This window comes from Manis javanica, chromosome 6 (assembly GCF_040802235.1).
Source record: "Manis javanica isolate MJ-LG chromosome 6, MJ_LKY, whole genome shotgun sequence".
Lineage (NCBI taxonomy): Eukaryota > Metazoa > Chordata > Mammalia > Pholidota > Manidae > Manis > Manis javanica.
The window spans coordinates 94,848,269-94,867,500 of NC_133161.1; the positions used below are offsets into that span (position 1 = coordinate 94,848,269).

Consider the following 19,232-nt stretch of genomic DNA (forward strand, 5'->3'; position numbering starts at 1 on the left):
GAGACATAGATAATTGTGTCAAACATTTTCTAGTTCCTGAAACAAATGTAGTTAAGAACACTTTATTCTCTTTGTGCAAAGCCTAGCCTGGCAGGGATGTCCCTGGTACATAGGATTATTGCATAGGGTCGCAAGAACAGGAGATTTCAGTTGATATGAGAACTTAGCTTTCTCTGGTATCTGGATATCACTTTACTTGTCCTGTTGCACATACACATATTTTTAAAGGACTTTATAATAAACTATATGGCAAAACAATATGTTAAGAAATATATAAGAAATTATAGTATGAAAATTGCCAATACAGTACATATACACGCTATACTTTGAATTGCATGACAAACCCCAGCTTCAAGATCTTTCTAAAATCAATCATATGAAAGCCTCACATTTGTTTCTAAAGGGATCATGGAAATTGCATATAATTACTTAAGCTGTAATATGACTTAGTAGATAACATATACTTTTTAGAAAAACATATGCTTTCCAAATATGCATTATCTCCCAGGTGTCTTTATCCTAGGAATCTGAAAAATTACTGATACCATTCTAACAACCTAAATTCTTTATGATTCTTTTGTGCAAAGTTTTAAATACCCTTCATCCTAAACTGGTAGCATAGTCTTCAGTGTAGATCTCTTATGGGAAAATATGGAATATAGTGGGAATGACACAGTTGAACTGCCCTTTGGTATGGATGGACGTGAAGCATTCTTTCATACCATTACCACTTCGTAGTTAAGAGTCCAGGCGCCTAGTACTGTTACATGCTATGATGTGGATGAATCTCAAAAACATCATGCTAAGTGAAAGAACCCAGACAAAAGTCAGATGTTGTATGATTCCATATATATGGAATATCTAGGGTAGATAAAGCCGTAGAGATAGAAAGCAAGTTAGCGGTTGCGAGGACTTGGTAGAAGGGGCTTTGAGAGACACTGCTTGATGGACAGCGGGCTTTACTTAGAGTGATGGAAATGATTTGGAATTAGATAGAGGTGGGAGTGCACAGCATTGAAAATGTACTAAATGCCCCTGAACTGTTCATTTTAAAATGGTTTGTTTTATGTTATCTCAACACAACAAATGTTTTGTCTTTGAAGTCTAAGTTCTTGAACCAACAAACCTGCATGTAGACACTGACTCACACCTCTTAGTTGTGTGGCATTGGGTACGTGATTCCGGTGTCCTGACCAGAACCCTGAATCTCACCCTTTTGCCTTACATGTCCTTTAGTTTCAGGGCCCCTATGGGGTTGTTGTGAAGACTGCAGGAGCTGATGCACAGTGGCTGATGCAGCATCAGGTCTAAGGGAATGGTAGCTGCTAATGGTCCTACTACCAGCAGCGGCAGTGGTGGTAGTAGTCGCTGTGTTCCCACCCCGATCCATGGGGTACTCAAGTGACTGCTTTTCAGTTGCCAGCTTCGCTTCAGGTAACTCAGTGGAAAAAACCGCATGGCACTGACTTCTTGTATTCCCTCAGTGAAGTTCTTCTTTTGAAAGACACATTTTAGGTTAAAACTTGTTAATGAATGTCAAAATGAGCTGACTCTTAAATGATCACCTCCCTAAAGCATCAGATTATCAGCTTTCTCAGGAGAGTAGTGGACCCTGCTTCCCAACCCATGAGAAAAACAGTCATGCACTGGAGCATTTAAGAGGAAGTTTGAGAAATAAAAATGAATTTATTTCAGGAGATTCAGAGAAGGAAAACTTTGGACATCAGTTGAAAGTTGCCATTGATCTGTAGTGAATGGTATGTGTTACACAAAGATGCAGCTTGTGAGGTCAATCTCTACCTTTATCTATATTTATCTTTAGAAGGTCCTCTATCTCTATCAACAACGGCTTCTACAGCAGTACTTTTTATTAGTAGAATTCTCCGAAGAGCTCAAATCACGTTTGCTGATTTACTGACTGACGTTCCATTAACCCACGCATGCTTTGGTTTTATTGATTCTTCCTACTGATTCCCCAAATCATGAGTAGGCTGGAAAAGTTTTCATGAGATAGAAATGTACTGTTTTGTAGTCTTGTGGCTCATTTATTTTCCTGAAGCCTAATCAAATGAAATGTAAAGGACAACCAACGTAAATATCATTTATTGAATGAAATGATGAAGGTCAAGTCTGTTGAAACAATATGTCCCCCAGTGTCTGTCCAGCTTGTCCGTGGCAGTGGGAAGTGAGAAGAGGTTGCTAGGGTTATGGAAAGTGCATGGGCTTTGATGTGCGACAAATAAACGGACATGGATTTACATCCTGGTGCTAGTATTTATTGGCCACGTGACCTTGAGCAAAATCTTCCTTTTGCAGCTTGATTGTCCTTACGTGAAGAAATGGGGTAATAAAATCCATTCCCAACCGTTGCTGTAAGTTGCTTGAGGTACTGTGTTTACAGTGTCTTAGCACTCAGCAAACAGCTGGCAATGAATGTCCTTTTCTGCTGGCACTGCCAGTGTCGAGAGGGATGTGGAGGCGGTTTTTGTCATCACAGCAGCCAGCAGGTTACCATGTTACTATGGTTAGAGAATTCTTACTCAGGGCTTTCTGTCCATGACCTCATTTAAATTCTTCCCTCAAGTCTAGGTGGAAGCATTATCACACTTGGTTTAGGAGCAGAACATGAGGCTCAGAGAAGTTCAGTAATTTGTCCAAGATGATTCTGCTAGAACGTATAAGAATTGCTATCAAAATCTCTACGTCTCCCTGACAAGGAAGCTTGCACACAAAACCTCTTCCACCAGCAGAAGGCTTCAACCAGTGTCTGGCTGAGGTTTAGTTGATCTGCGGTCTGTTGCACTAAACCTGGGAACTAGGCAGTAGATACTGAATAGTAAGCTTTTGGGTTACCTTCACTGGAGTCCGATTTCCAGCTTCAGAGGGATACTGTGTATGTGTGGTCATTGTTCTCTGGGACCCAGAGTCCACTCAGTTGAGTGGCCTGCCCCTGAGAGTCTTTGTGACAGTAGCGGCAGCTTTTGAATGAGCCCAGCATACAGCAGGCACATACATGGAGTCCCCAGGCAGCGGTGACAGAGCAGATGACCAAGACTCAGTTGGATGAAACTGAGTCAAGAAAAGCCACATGTGAAAATACATTTCTTTCCAAAATGATGGTGCATCTGCAAGGGTGGAACTGGCAGGGATAATCTGGGCATTCACTGGCAACACCCTGGGCTGCTGGGGTAATTAATTTCCTAGGGCTAGTCATTAACAGGCTTCCTGCTTTCCTCCTCCCTTGACAGGCCCAGCTGTGAGATACAGTAAGTTCAAGATGTCAGAGGCCAGGCCGCCTCCCTTGCTTGGGCAGCACACAACGCACATCCTGAGGGAGGTCCTCAGATATGATGACAGGGCCATTGAAGAGCTGCGCAGCGCTGGAGTGGTGACCCAACATGAAGCGGAATGACAGTCTAAATGCACTTTGCTAGCAAAAGCAGTAGTCTTTCTGGACACTTCTTTCCAATTCTGGTGCCTGCCAATGAAAAGAAGAGCTTGCATAATTTTAGATTTCCTGCCTGGCATCTCCAGAATGGCTCTGATATTAGTGAATCTAGTGCTTTCTAAATGCATCCCACCTTTTATTCTTTACCATTCCCCCACCCTCCCTGATAATAGATTACTGTGGATTTGTGGGATTTTTCTTTCTGATGAAGTTTTTTTTTTCTGGAAAAATACATTCCTCATTCTAATTACATTAATAGCCTAAATGTTTGCCCCTCCTGCCCATGCAGGTCTGAAAAAGAGCAGAGCTCCCTGGGTTCTATACTTGCACGTGAAGTCCTCATTTAAACTTTGTTAGGAAGTCAAAGCAAGAAGCAGAATGACAATCTCAGTGATTGATTTTAAACAGAATAACTTAATTTTGAGCTCATGAGCGCTTTGTTAATCTCTAATTTAAACCATGGATTTTGCTGATGTCCATTATAAAACTGAGCTCCATTCTCCCTATAGGGAGTAAATATTTGCTTTTTTGTTGTATTTCTGATTATGGCATGCTACATGGCAGAAAATAAATTTCCACCAAGTGCATTTTGGGGTGTGGGTATCTATCTGCATTAGGTGTTGATAAGTAATTCTTTAATTAATATTTTGAGCCTAGTGCAACGCAATAGGTTTCTAAATGATACGTCTGTCAGATGATACTCTAGATATTGAGTAATGTATAAATAATGACAAATAGGAGAATGAAAGGAAACATTTCTTTGTAATCTGAGTATCCACTGTAGAAGAATATAGCATGCCTTAGTATTAAGTATTTTCATTTAAGTGTTTGCTTGAATTTGAAGTATAGAAAACGTGTTCTGTCCAGAAAGTAGTGACTGATTTTATATGTTCCTGGATAAATTGTGGCTCAGACTGCTAATCATCCAAGCCCATGTAGAGACCAAGGAATTAGATGACCCCATGCTCAATATCCTGATATGATCCTAATTCATGGCCATTCGGTGCACACATTTCAGAGCACATCACTATATACCAAGTGGTAACTGAAAGTTAAATTACACAGGTTCATCTTGCAAACTGTGACTTAGAGCTAGTTTTATTTTTGAGTTTTATTTTATGGGAATGATTTGAACCATTTATCCATGCTGTAAATCCCAATATGTTTCCAGAATCAAGAATTCCAAATAAATAGAAAATTCGTCTCCTCACAAGGCCTCATGGGATTTCTTGGAAGAATGTCCACTTAATCTTGAAACAGTTATTGTCCTCTCTGCTCTGCTGTTTGTGGACATCTTATTCTGAATAATTCCTGCTGCTACTCTATTAGTTAGAATTTCATCACACAGAGTAAGTTGATGCCTTCTGCAATACTTTCCCCCAGTGGTTAGTTCATAGATAATATATCTGTAGACATTCACTTCAGGCCAGACATATAAATGAAACTCCTCCATATATATATAATCAGTAAGGAAAATGGTAAAAGGCTGGATGACAGAGAATTGGCAAAACCACATATATTGAAAGATGGATCCACCATTTCTCCTACTGATGCAAGTAGATATGTTGAAAGGCAGATTACTTGGTAATCCAGGAAGACATATAGGAGGATACTGACCATTCAGAGAGGGTCACAAAATGTCTCTAAAACGTTCAAGTTAATCAAGATGCAGTCTTCAGACATAGCAGAATCACCATTGGAAACCCTCTCCGGTGTAATCATATATGTGGCAATCCAGAGTCCCACCTCCACAACTCAGAATGATCCAGGAGAACTTTCCACCTGTTCAGCACCTAACTGAAAGCATTAACTCTACTGATTTAGTAAGATAAATAATTTAGAATATGTTTCAAGCTCAGATCGATAATTAGTACTGAAAGAAACATTGCGCTTGCTAAAACTTCTAGCAATATGTCCAGATCAAGTTATGCTTATAAACAAATGTGCTGTTTTAATTATCAGGACCTATTATCACACACATGCCCAAAGCTGAACATACTACTAAGATATCATATGCTCAAGTTCAGTTTATTTTAAGGCCTGCCTTCTGTCAGGTCTGTGTCTGAGGCTGGCCTAGAAATTCTTTGAAACTTAGTAGGTTAATTATTATGGAATTCATGGTAGGTCCACAAGCAACTTGTCTTCCTCAGCTTAAATTTTTTCTTAAACTTTTTGCTGCCATGATTTTCTGGTTAATCAGGCATGATATTTTCCAGCACACAGTCTGATATGCTGAATGTTTCCCTAGAAGAACAGAAATGCACATATACCAATTTTGTGTGACTACCTCAGTTACTTGGTGTTCTCTTGTTTTTAATTCATCTGCTAGGAGTCTGAAGTACAATTGTGATTGTAAAAAAACAAGGATCTCACCTTCGCTGGTTCATACTCCATCATTCGTCCACAGTGGGAGGCTTTTGCATCATGACTTCATGACACCTGCTTTCAGCTGTCTTCAGGGAAATCCACACCCACTCATATCTCATCTGGATTTAATATTGCACCAGTGTTAGAGATGTGAGTCTTGCTTGTCACTCTGCCACATGGCTCAGTCCTGCCTTTATCCATAGGACTCGTTCTTCAGGTAATGGGCCTCCCCGCTCCAAGGAAGAATGACAGCCCAGAGCTGAACAGGCTGTCTCAATTTCCTGCCTCTCCTCCGACTGCTCACCACTGATTCTCAACTGGCAAAGGAGACAAGTGGGAAATAGGCGTACTCCTCACCCTCACCCTCACCCTGGGCTCTTTTCAAACTCATCCCCCAAGATTATGAGATTCTTCTGGCATTTCCTCCTATTCATGGAGGAAATGAGCCCCTAGAATTGGTGAGATCCTTGAGACATGATTTGCCTGGGGAAAAAATGGTTGTTAACTTTAATTGCAGTATCAATGATCCTTAGGAGGCCAGAATAACAAGTTCTTCTCCTTTGCCTCTTGATTTTGTGATGTTAGTACTGGCATCATCATTGTTCAATCAGGAGGACTGAGAGGTTCAGAAATATGGTACATAGTCCATTCCAAACAACAGGGAAAACAAAAAACACATCACAGAGGCTCTTATATTGAGGTTTTTATATATCCATATAGGATATGTTCTCGGACACTGGACTAAAATTGCATTTCTTCTTCCAGTCCTAGTAGAGTAATCCGAGAGTTAAATGTTTTATAGATTACTGCTCTCTTAAGATGCTTAAATCATTTCTCTATATAGACTTACCAAGCTCTGTTTTGAGCACAAACATCCCTGAACTTTTAAGTCAGCTTGGCTCTTTGCAGGACAGGTTTATGTGGTGGGATTAGTGGTGTGTAAGCGGCTCCAACTGACTCTTTCCCCCAACACCCATTCAAAAGCACTCCTTCCAGGGACACTCTAGGAAATTAAAGTATTACAGACAAATGATATTACAGACAAATGGATGCAAATACTTTCTACTCATACACTTATGCCACATGCTAGGGTAACAAGGACAAAAAAAAAAAGAGAGTTTGATCAATTTGATTAGAGGAAAGGACAAGACAGCTCCTAGGTCAGGCAGACCCTGGGGCACTGGAGACTGGTGACCTCAGAAGGCTGCTAGCCCAGCCCGAGGAAAGGGCAGGTGCTAGGAGGAGCTTAAACATTACTCAGGAAACCCACTACACACAGCTCACATTTTCCTTGAGAACTAGCTCCTTGTCCCATTCCTTAAGGCTTTACTGTTAAAGGGGCTGCCCAGCTTCCTGTCCCTTTGTGATATTCTTAATAAGAGGCTGTGGAAGACAGAATGGTGGCCCACCAAAGATGGCCACGTCCTAACTCCCAGAACCTGTGACTGTGTTACTGCATATGGCAAGAAGAATTAAGGCTGCTAATCAGCTAACTTTAGAATAGGGCGATGACCCTGGATTATCCTGCGGGGCCTGGTGTCATCACAGGTGTCCCTTACATGTGGAAGAGTCAGTGGCAGAGTGATGTGATGTGAGCAGGACTTTACTGACCTTTGCTGGTTTTGAAAATGGAAGCCAAGGAATGTAGGCATCTTCTAGAAGATGAATGGACTTTTCCTTAGAGCCCCCAGAAGGTGCACAGCCCTGCTTGATCTTAGCCCAGTGAAGATTATTCTGGACTCATTTTGAACTTCTTATCTCCAAGACTATAAAATAATTCATTTGTGTTATTTAAAGCCACTGAATTTGTGATATTTTGTTACAGCACTAATAGGAAACTAATATGGAGGCTGTTATACCTTTATTTAAGGTCTAAAGTGTCAGGAAATTTCACTACTTCGCAAAGTGACTGACTGAGACCTAGCCATTCCATTTTCCTTCTTGCTTTCTCTTGTTTTCTGCCTACTTCCTTTTCTCCTTTCCTTTATTCCACCCTCGGACCTCCTTTCTGTCCTCTCTTTCTCTGTGGTGATGACCTTTTGTCTTCCTCTTCTTCTGCTTCCCCCTCTTCCTCCCCTTCATGCTCGTCTTTTTTCTCTCCCTCTTGCTGTGTAGACACATAGAGTTACACATCGTGTTACACAAGAGTGGATTCCCCAAACCTGCAATTGACATTTAGCAGAATAGGACTTGCTCACTAAGTTGAATAATACCTAGTGGTCATTCTGGTCATGACTTCACCTCCACAAGAAGGCTTGACTTCATCTCTGGGTAGGGGGGTTCTTCAAATACCTGGCTGCCCCTTCTCCCTTAAAACTTGGGGAGAGGAATGAAGAGGTTCCTAACTCCACTCTGGGCTATGGCAGAGTCCACAGGCTTACTACCCCTCCAGCACATCCCCCTGGATCTAAGAGAAAAACTCAAGTAAAGAAAACATCATAGAGAGCAGAGTCCAGACTGTCACGGATGGGGTCTTGTGGCTGTAGTTACTGAGCTGGCATCAGAGATGGGGGCGGGGGCATGGGGCTCCCCTGTTCTGCTCCAGCACCAGGCTTGGGCCTCTGTCTCTTGCTCTGTCTTAGGAAAAGCAGGCTTCCTCAGACTTCAGGTGTCTTAGTAGTATGTCCCTAGCCCTTTTTGTCAAATAGCCTCCAGAAAAATGACACTTTCTCCCCGACACTGGTTTGTCACCTGTTAAACAGGGTGAGTGGGCCCCTGCATCTCACTCTGCTTTCTTCTTCCAACAGGAGGAAAAACACGGCCACCTCCCTGCTTCCCCTGCCCCCCTTTCCTTTGCAAACTAACCACGTGACACTTTGCTCAACTCAAGTTGGTTTCTTTGGCTCCTGGCCACGTAGTTTGGAGGAACAAGGTTTGCCTGCTCTTCGTCCCATCACCCGCCCTTTCCTCTTGCCCAGAACCTTTGCACAAGCACTCGCCATCAAGCAAGGCGTGCAGCTTCAGAGCACACAACTGAGATGTGGAAAGGAAAGACATTAATGTAAAACTGCCACAGGAAAATATCTTCCTTTCTGCCACTTTACCTCTTCGTGAACCCTAAAGAAAAATTCAGATTTCCATAGCCTCTCTTGTTAGGAGACGTGGCAACGTGTGTAACCCACACTCAATCTGACTTATGTTTTAGATTTTGCAAAGAACTTCCTAGCTGTTCTTGATAGACATGTTGAAATATACTACTAATAGGCATTATTGTGTTCTTTTCTTTGGAGAGGATGAGAAAATTGCAGTGTCCATTTTGGGGGGCTTGTTAAAGAATCACTAAGTCTGGGGGTAGAAAAATGAAATATATTTCCCTTCCTAGGACTGCTTTTATATATAGCCAAACATGCTTGCAATGGCATTGACGTAGATAAGAGGGCAGGGCAGAAATACAGTGGCCCACTGGTCTGGAAACAGTGCCTAGTGACCTAGGACTCTTGAGACTCTTTGAAGCCTGACTAGCTGAACTCTGCAAGGAGAAAGGTCTGACACAATGACAAACTAAGCTGCCCATCCTTAAAAACGTGGCAGAGTTGGAAATATCCAATCACTAGGGCTTCTACCTCTGGGCCCATGCTCCTCATCCTCTGAATCCCAAACATCTTGTCTGTTTCCCCAGCTTTACTTTCTGAGACAGTCTAAGTGGAAGAATTTGAGCCTAGTATGCAAGCAGAGCTGGCACTCAGGACTTGGTAAGTGAACCAGTTAGCTGAGCTCACAGACAAAACCTTGGAGAGATGATACCGATTGAAACTCAAGTGTTCCCTGCGGCTGCTCTCATACGACCCAGAAGAATGTGAGAGGAACAACCTGGTGGGCCTCTGTGTGGGGGCATTTCTGGGGAAAGGTTTAAAAACTTGGCAGAATGAGCTCTCAGATCTAGAATAGGCCTGAGAAAGAGGACTGTGTCAGTAGTCAGGGTTATTGCCTTTAATGACCTGTACAGAATGGAAGTCTATTTGCTCTACTCATCCCGGTGAAATAAGAACTCTTATTATATTCTCTTTTTCATTTAGGGTACATAACGTGATAGTTTAGCAGTGCTGGTGATCTCCTCATGAGTTCTGTGCCTGGGGTTATATTGGATGCTAAATAATGATAATAATAACTAATAACAACAACATCTATTAAGTTCTTATATGTAAAGCACTATTCTAAGGAGATTGACATGTCCAAGCTCACTTAATACCCATGCCTGGGAAGCCCTGATAGACGCTGCCTGGAGAGGCATCAGGTCAGGGTGGGTATGCTTATGTGCCTTCAAGTCTACCATATTCACTGACTAAGTGGTGCCCTACCATTAATCCCATGAACAGAACCATCAGATCATGTGCCTAAGACTCATGGGCCTAGGACTTTTGAGATCTCGAAAGAGGTAAAGGGCAAGACACTTCAGGAGCAAAAAATCCAATTGTTTCAACCTCTGCAAGTGCTCTGGAATAACAGGGTTCCCAGAGGATCAGCTTAGCTCAAACCCTGTCAGCATATGTCTCAGGAGAGCTCAAGGAAATACTATAGTTTTTCATCTATTAGAAATCCAAAGGACATATACTTCTACAAAAGGAGTAAAATGTCTCTCCACCTAGCAGTTTTTTTCTGTATGTAAATTTACAGATACAAACTGCTATTTCTGATTCTTTTTAAAGATTAAATGGAGTCATAAAGTTGCTAATGATGTAGGTCAAAGGCAGCTTTCCTAAAGACCACTGCTGAGAAAAATGGGGGAGCCTAGAGTGCTTGGATTCCACTACTTACGGAGCATCATTTAGCGCACGAGAGAACGCCCACCTGCTGGGAAGACCTAAGGGATGCTGGGAGACATTCCAGGGCAGGCAATCTATGGCTAATCAGAGATGCTGAAGAATATTGGAAAACGAGGACCCCCATTTCCCATTAAACTTCAGAGTCTCCTTGGACAAATGAAAGAAGTATGAGAGATGTTGACAATGATATATATGACTCCAATAGGAGGTGACCATTATATTTGTATTATTAATAAATACATTATTAACTAACATAATATATTAAGAAATATGTTATTAATATATTTGAATATTAAGAAAGTATTCATTTGTGTAAAAACCTACTCTATAAGCAAATGCAATGAAAAATGTAATCTCCCCAAATGAGGAGATACAGCAGTGAACCATACACATAACTTCTTTTTGTTTGCTTGGAGCATTTTCAAAGGATTGGAGTGGAGGGGAGGAAAGGCCAACTTGGTGTTTATCTTTTCTGATTTCCACAATTGGAAGCGATCTCTACGTCCTGTCTGCTGTCTCTGCTGTGTTTCCATGACCATAACAGCTGTCACACATTGAGTTTTAAGTACTGGTCACCAATTGCTCTCTCCTTGTAGGCATCTTAGTCACCATTGTATCTCCAGGGATCATCATAATACCCAGTCTACAGGAAGTACACTAATAAATAACTGTTGTATAGCTGTTCTCTCACCCACCAGACTACTGTTCTATCAAGGAGGAACTGGTCGTATTCAAGTTTTTATTACTCATAGTACCTGTAATAAATAGTCTTCAAAGTTGGTCACCATCAATTCCTCCCTCTCTAAATGCACATGTCTCTTCCCATCAAGAGATGCACTTTCCCTTCCCTGGTAGGAATCTGGACTGGACTGGTGACTTTTTTTTTTCCTTTAACATTTTATTAAAATAATTTTAGATTTACAAAAATAGTGCATAGAATTGCCATATACTGTTTACCCAGTTTCCGCTAATGTTAATATTTTATATAACCAAATATTTTATAATATTTTATATAATCTAAGCCAGGAAATAAACACTGATACAATACTATTAATTAATCTATAAACATTACTCTAACTTTACCAGTGGCCTCACTTTGGGAAGCAGAATTTAAGACAGTCCCCAAGATAATCAGAGAACTATAACATGCCCAAGTGACGCTGGCCAGGCCATACTCCCCTTCTGGGCCATGGCTGTCTGTGTTGAATGAGGGGCTTTAATGAGATCATTTTTGAGATCCTAATTTCAAGTTCTCAGATTCTACAGTTCTTTCCTTTAGAGCCATACTGTGGAAGCAGAGAATGCTGTGATAGGCCAGTTTGATCAGTACTGCTTAGAGGAGAAAGACAATTTGGATGAAGAATTAGGAATACCCCTTTGGATATGTGGTGGTCCAGAATTGTAGGGAAATCCAGTGATCACAAAACCAACAAATATGAAGGGGCATAATCCACCCATTCCTTGACACCTCTTCCTACCTCTTTGATGTAGGCACCCTGCAGATGTCTCTTCCGGAGAAGAGCTGAGGTGTGGGTAAGGAGGAAGTGCTCAGCATGGAAGGGTCTCAGCTCAGGGCTGTGGCCAGGGCTCAGATGCAGCCTCAGCAGAGCCCACTAGGCCTTGATCAGCATGTGGCCCTATAATATCCACACCTCCAAAAACCTGCATATCTGGGTGTTATGGGGTCTTCTCTGTGACCTGGAGCTTGTGAGGGGGACCTGAGGAGAGGAAAAGGAGGATAAGTATGTGTGCAAAACATTAATCAACATTTGCTGTTCTGCCCGGTTGTTCTGACAAGGTTAAAGTGAGGACCAAAAACTCACTTAATGGCTTCCCACTGGAAAAAGTTACCTTGCCAAAGGAAATGATGTTTCAAAGAAGTAAATGGAAGAACATTTAAAGGTCATAAGATAGAATTTAAGCCTAGATAATGACTTTTTCTTGGCCCTAATTGTCAACTCCATAGACTTAAGCAAGTTACACCTAGAAGATATACAAAGGGAAGGGCATGTGGCACCCAGATTTCTGTACCAGTTTGTTGATTTTACTCAAGTATCAGCATGCAGCCGGCTCCCGGATCCACCGGTTCCTTTTCGTGTCCATGGTCACCCTTTTAACCCACACCCTTCTTGCTTCCTCTCCTTGCCCTTCTGTCATTCCTGTCCTTTCTTCCAAACCCAGTTTAAAAAGTCACCTTAGTAAACTTTTAAAAAATTTATTCAAGTTCTTTCTGAATATAACTGTGTACTCCTTTACCTCTGCTCAGTAAGTAAGCCTGGTTTTATTTTGCCATCAATAGCATTGTTGAAGATCTTGTGTTTGTTAAGCTTTGGGCAGATAGGACTGGGACGAGTGAGTGCTCATTATTATCAAGGAACTGGAAATCAAGCTGGGAAGTCAGGACTTGTATATAAACTTGATGCAGAATAATTCAAGGTGCTGCATAAGAAATGCCAGTGCTTCACAGTTCAGAGGAGGGAATGATTTCTGTAATCTGGTGTGTTTAGGAAATAAATTATGTAGGAAACAAACCTTCATCTTCAAAGAAGACTGAGCCTCAAATTGACGGAGGCAGGAAGAGTATTACATGCAAAGGTGGGCAGGCCACAGAGTCAGGAAAACCATAGCATATTTGGAAATAGAAACTGCACATAAACATATTTGGTGAAAGAGAACATTTGGTAGTTAAAAGAGCGCCACTCTGTTGTCAATAGATTTAAAGACCAGAGACAAACAAGTGTTGGAGGGTAGTTGGGATCCTGCCTAGAAAGTCAAGAGGGTGATGTTTCTGCAGGCACTGGGATGCCACTGTGTATTTCCCGGCAAGGAAGTGACTTGTCCAATGCTGTACTTTGGGGTGATGGCCTGATAGTTGGGTAGAGTCCACTGGGGTGTAGCCCACTGTCGCAATCTGACTGTGAGTCAATAAGGAACTGGACCAGAGATAATAATCTTGTACGTTGCTTTCTACATTTTGTTCCATACATCTGTGTTGTTTTAGCTTAACCAGTATAAACGCCTCGTAAACCAGGAATACTTTTCCCTACTTTTATGGCATATCCTTCTTGCTTAGACAGTGCTCTGGACTAAGGGTCTGTTGGTGAGCAAATGTAACTCTTATTATCACCCTATACATTTTCATAGGGTTAGCTGCTCTGAATGGGTTATAAACGCACAGCACTGGCATGAGAGATCATGTAAGAATTTGTGACAAGCAGTATATTCTCTAGGGCCAAGGGTGCAGAACCACTTAGAACGATTATGCTCCATCTGTGAATCCTGAGCATTGTGTTGGAAGATGGGACCTTGAGAAGCCACTGCCCCACTTTTAGAACTCTGGGAAACTTACCACCTCACCAGGCTTCAAGATTCATCCCTCTCTGGAAGATGTATTTATACAAGGTCATGGTAGTGGTTACACTTAGCACATGGGAGAAATTGACGCTGTCTGGAAAACTCTGAGACCATCTGTCTGCCCGCTCCATGGAAAGTATCAGTCCCTATTACAGACTTCGGCTGAGCCCATATGCCAGTCTGCAAAACCGTGCTGTAGTTAATTATGGGATTGTCCCTGGTCAGTTTTGTCATGGCCAATTTTAATGGCTGTAGCGATTTCCTTGGGCACTCGATTCTAGGTTGCCTTGTTCTGTGATTTAACACTTTACTCTCCACATGCTTTATTTTTCCAAGATAGGTTGGAAGTTTCTTATGGATAGAATTTGTGTCTTGCACTTCTTTCATATTTTGCTAAAATAGGAAATAGGCACGAAATAGGAAAATGAGTTAGTGCTCAGTAAATTGTTGTTTAATTGGTCTGCTGAAAAAGCCCACCCTCTCAGAAATCTGGAACACCAGCTATTCTGTCAAACTCATTCTTCAGTGGTGAAGATGCATTCCTGGTTTTAGTCTGAAAGGCTTGAAGACATGCAAGAGGTAGTTTTATTTGGCCTGAAATTTAAAAAGTGGAAGAAGGAGTGCACATGGAACGGTGCTCAGTTCTCCTGTGGCATGGAAGGAGCTCTGTCTTGCACCCTTGGCCAATTCCTTAACTGATCATTTTACTTCCCCTTCCCCTGAGTGCCAGAATCTTTCTTAAGCACGACTTTAGACAGTAACAAGAAATGAATCTAAAGCAACACAAAAAATAAAATCCATTTGCCATTTTAAGACCTTTGAGGCAATGGACAGTTGTGTCTTTAGAAAAACTTCTTGTAAGACTTAAGGTCAGCACAATGTGGACAGTAACACAGTAAGAGGTAATCTTCACTGGGTATTTAAAGGATGTTCCCCTACGTCCATTTTTCCTCCAAAGATGAGTCTATGCCAGTCGCAGTGATCCTATTCTACTTGCAGAATGGGTTTGTGACCTGATTCTGGCCAGTAGGATGAGAGGAGTCTATTGGAAAGTTCTGGAAAGTTTTCCTTGCCCTTTCTTATTGAATATGAACAAGAAATAATGTAGTCTAGTTGCTATAGGAAGCCAAAATGTGACCAGGAGAGGAAGCAGCTTTAGGATGAATAAGTGCCAAGAATAGCATACGAGAGAAGGGAAAAAACCTTGGTTTTTGACAATCCATCAAGTTGTCAATCATTTTGTGCTGGAAGCCTGCTCGTCTGGACTCCAGCCTATATGAAACACGCACTTATTGTTTTAGCCAGTTTGAGTAGTGTTTCTGTTGTTTGCAGCCACAATACCCTTGAACAGAGAAATAGCCTCACTTTCCAGAGATTATCCTTATTGTAACTATAAGGTTGACACTATCTTCATCCCCATTTATCAGGGGAGGACACTGAGAATTAGATTGCTTAAGTAACTTTCCTAAGGTCATAGAGCACTTAGGCATTGGTGCTGTCATTTGTGCTCAGGAACTCTCACTCTTAAACATTATGCTGAAGTCAAGCTGTCTGTCAATTTATTCCATGTAAAAAACAAGCAGGATAATAGTAGGCAGTGCACAGCCTGGGCATGTTGAAGCTTCTAGGAAGTCTTTTTAACACACTTACAGAAAGGGGATTATGTGTCTCTAACAAGTTGAAGATATAACTAAGCAGCTACTGCCTCCCGTGACTTAGAAGTCTACGTGCAAAAAGTATTCAGTTCGGCATCCTTCTTTCTAGCAGGCCGGAGCTACGTTTTAGAAGGAAGAAAAGCTTCACCACCGTAAATCAGAGGCTCTTCTCCAAACTCCACCCAGGCTGTCTAAGGCCCATGGAAGATGGAGTTAGTTTGTTAGTTTGCTGGGATGGTAAACCCTTTGGTGTGGATTAGTGAGTCCTTAGGCCCAGTGAAGTGTGTCTGTGTGTGTGTGTGTGTGTGTGTGTGTGTGTGTGTGTGTGTGTGTGTGTGTGTGTGCGCGTGCGCGCGTCCTTCCCAGGGCTGCCTCACTTGACAAATGCTGCTCAGCACCATGCTTCCCACTGTGAACAGACATTATCTGTGCAGCTGCTGCTCCCGGAGGGGCCTGGGGGGCTGGAGCCATTCCAGGATTCCACATCGCCCGTGTTCTAATTTCCCTTGGGATCAGCCATTCCATTTTTTTGACAGTACCTTTCCCTAGAATTCATAAAAGCATTTCTCTTCCTCGATGTATATGTGAACTTTGCCCCTCTTTTTAACTTAGAACCTGAATTTCAAAAACATTTAAAGCTGAGGTCTACTTATGATTTTTTTTTGAAAGAATAGCTTCCTTTTGCATATTGATCACTTTAACTTGCTTGAAGCTTCCTTCCGCCGAAGGATATTCTCAGATGAACAAAGTTTCTCTTGAATTATGGCTTGTAATCGAAATATTAAGTAATCCTTAGATTAGATGTAATAAACAATTCAGCAAGAGCTTCCTAAAAATATCTTTCATGTTATATCTGAATGTGTGTCTGTGTCTGTGTATTTACTAGAAATCACATGCAATTTCAAGGTTCATCATTGGATATTTTCCTCCAAAATCATTGCCAAATAGATTCTAGGCACTTTGATAGGCATTTTTAGACATAGCCTGTGTGAAGGTGATTTTGACATATTTTGTGGAGTTTCCAAAATGTGCTGCAGGCAGTAATGTGTCTCAGTGACTGCAGATGTGTGTGAGTAAAGTTTTTCTCAATATGTAAACCTTTTCTTTTTACAAAAATTTCAAACATAACTCTCATCTGAAAACCACAAACCCTCAAACTAAAGTGACAGGAACTTCCCTAGAGAACTGACTTCACTGTGAGAGAACTTCAGCTTTTTGGGGAACCTTAACCTTTCTGCATCAAGTGCTGACAATTAATATAGAGACTAGACTTTGAGATTTTTGTTCTAGAAATAAAAGCCTGCCTGAGTTATTAGGTACTTGAGGATTTTCTTCTGATGATGCTGAATCTTCCTTGGTTTAACATTTCTAAAATATGCTCATCACATTACATTGTTTCTGCACATGTGTGGGTCATATATTCTGAAAATGCATGGTGACAAGACCAAACAGGATGACAAGCTGAAAATGTAAACAAAGCTCTGGGGCACATTCCCCACAGATAAATGGCCATCCCAGTGTCTTCTTACTCACTCAGTTTTATTCCCCTTCTGGTGTGTGCCTGATCCTTCCTTCACCTTCCCAGTGATGGAAAGTACCCTATTGCTCTTTCTTTTCTTGTGGGGCATGCATTAACTTAGCTTTTCTCCTTTGTTTTGGGGCTAAGTGGGGGTTGGGATGCAATTGTAATTTCTAACACTACTTTATCTTTGAATTTTCCTTTTTCATAGAATCCTATTCTTGTTTTCTGGATGCCATCTGGTTTCAAATTTCTCTGAGAATGTTAATTGAAAGTTATTCCTTTTAAAAAATATATCACCTGTTTCCGAAGGATTTCTGTTTTCTCTGGTGTCAGTTTCCCTATGCTGTTCTCTGCCATGCTGCAGGTTTCCCCTAATTGTGTGCTGATACTTAGTAGTCCATTCACATTTATGATACAGCAACGGTGACATGGCTGGTATTCCTCGGTGGGCAGATTTCCTGCTAGGCATCATCACTTCAGGGTGAAGATGTGGGAAGCCGTGTTACATTAAAATGCCAGATTTGGGAGCACTTTGCTCTTGGGTGTCATTGCCCACGTAGACTGTCCTAGTTTTCCCCAGGCAGGCTTTGCTTTGTTTTGTTTAAAAAGAAAGGAAGTCTGCTGTTTTTCGCCTGGAAAGCACTTTATTGAGCATCATTCTGTGTAGATGCATGGGTGGGCTGATGTCATAAGTCAATGGTTATCTGCCCAGGTTTTCCCTTATACCCAGTGTTGTCAGCTCTGGGGATGCTCTATGCAGAAGACCAGCACTCTTTCTAAGGGCGCTCTCCTTCCAGAATCCCCCATGAACCTCCTACCCACCCATCCGTGCACACACGCACACACGCGCGCACACACACACACACACACACACACACACACACACACACACTTGAGAATGAAGCTTTCTCAACCACCACTCATCCAAATACTACGTCTTCCAGAAATTTGGAATTTTCTTGGTGACCCCCATCATATTCTGTCATTGTTCCTTAGTACCTTTTAATTTGTTTGCTGTGATTGAAAAATTACTTACAAAGAAAAAATTTAAACACACATAAAATTAGAGAAAAATAGTAGAGTTAACCCTTGAACAAAATGGGTTGGAACTGCACAGGATCACCTATGTGTGGATTTTTTTGGATAAATGTATTGGAAAATATTTGGGAGATATGTGGCAATTTGGAAAAAAATTTGTTTCCTCTAGCTTACTTTATTGTAGGAATACAGTGTATAATACATATAAGATACAAAATATGTGTTGTTTGTATTATCAGTAAGGCTTCTGGTCAACAGTAAGCTATTAAGTTTTGGGGGAGTCAAAAATTATATGTGGATTTTTGACTGTGTGGAGGGGGTTAGTGCCTTGAACATAATCCCCATGTTGTTCAAGGGTCAACTGTATAATTAACCTCTTTGTGCACTAGTTTCAGCAATCATCAATGTTTTGTGAACATTTACTCTATCGTCTTCTGTTTTTTTCTTGGAATATTCAAAAGAAAATCCAGATATTGAATTTGCCAGCTTTGCTGTGATATCCATATATTTATGGGTCATTTGATGTGAGCCATACATGCAGATGTGAGCATCCTCACACCTAACGAAATTGACAATAACTCCTTAACAATACATCATATACAAATATTATCCAAGTTCTTTGAATTATCTCACAAGTGACATTTTATAATTTGAATTATTTGAGATCCAGTCATGGTTCACATGTCTTCAATGGTTACATTTCTTTTCTAAATTTATTTTTAAATTGAAGCATAAATGACATACTAGTTTCAGGTGTACAACATAGTGATCTGACACTTATGTACATTACAAAATGCTCACCACAATAAGTGTAGTTACCATCTGTCACCATACCAAGTTATTAAAATATTACTGATTTTATTCTCCATGTTGTATCTCTCATCCAGTGACTCACTTACTTTATAACTGGAAGTTTTACCTCTTAATCCCCTTCATTTATTTGCTTGTCCCCCAATCCCAGTTAGTTCTTTTTATTTATGAATCTGTTTCTGGGTTTCTGTTTGTTTGTTTTGTTTTGTTTTTCAGCTTCCAAGTGTAAGTGAAATCATATGGTATTTGTCTTTGTCTAACTTACTTCACTTAGC

The 19,232-nt window shown here is 41.1% G+C and overlaps 1 protein-coding gene across 4 annotated transcripts in view; it reads left to right on the forward strand.

Annotated features, from left to right (window-relative positions):
* The window catches only part of SUGCT (succinyl-CoA:glutarate-CoA transferase), a 777,770-nt gene that overhangs the window by 737,168 nt on the left and 21,370 nt on the right, over positions 1–19,232 (forward strand). For 3 of the 4 annotated variants that reach the window (XM_073239068.1, XM_073239070.1, XM_037010893.2), the window contains one exon: positions 3,249–4,658. The exons of the other annotated variant lie outside the window; for it this stretch is intronic. In XM_073239068.1, coding sequence (XP_073095169.1) covers positions 3,249–3,412 — 164 coding nt within the window. In that variant the 3' untranslated portion in view covers positions 3,413–4,658. Of the gene's footprint in view, positions 1–3,248; positions 4,659–19,232 lie in introns of those variants that run through there. 4 annotated transcript variants of the gene reach the window in all.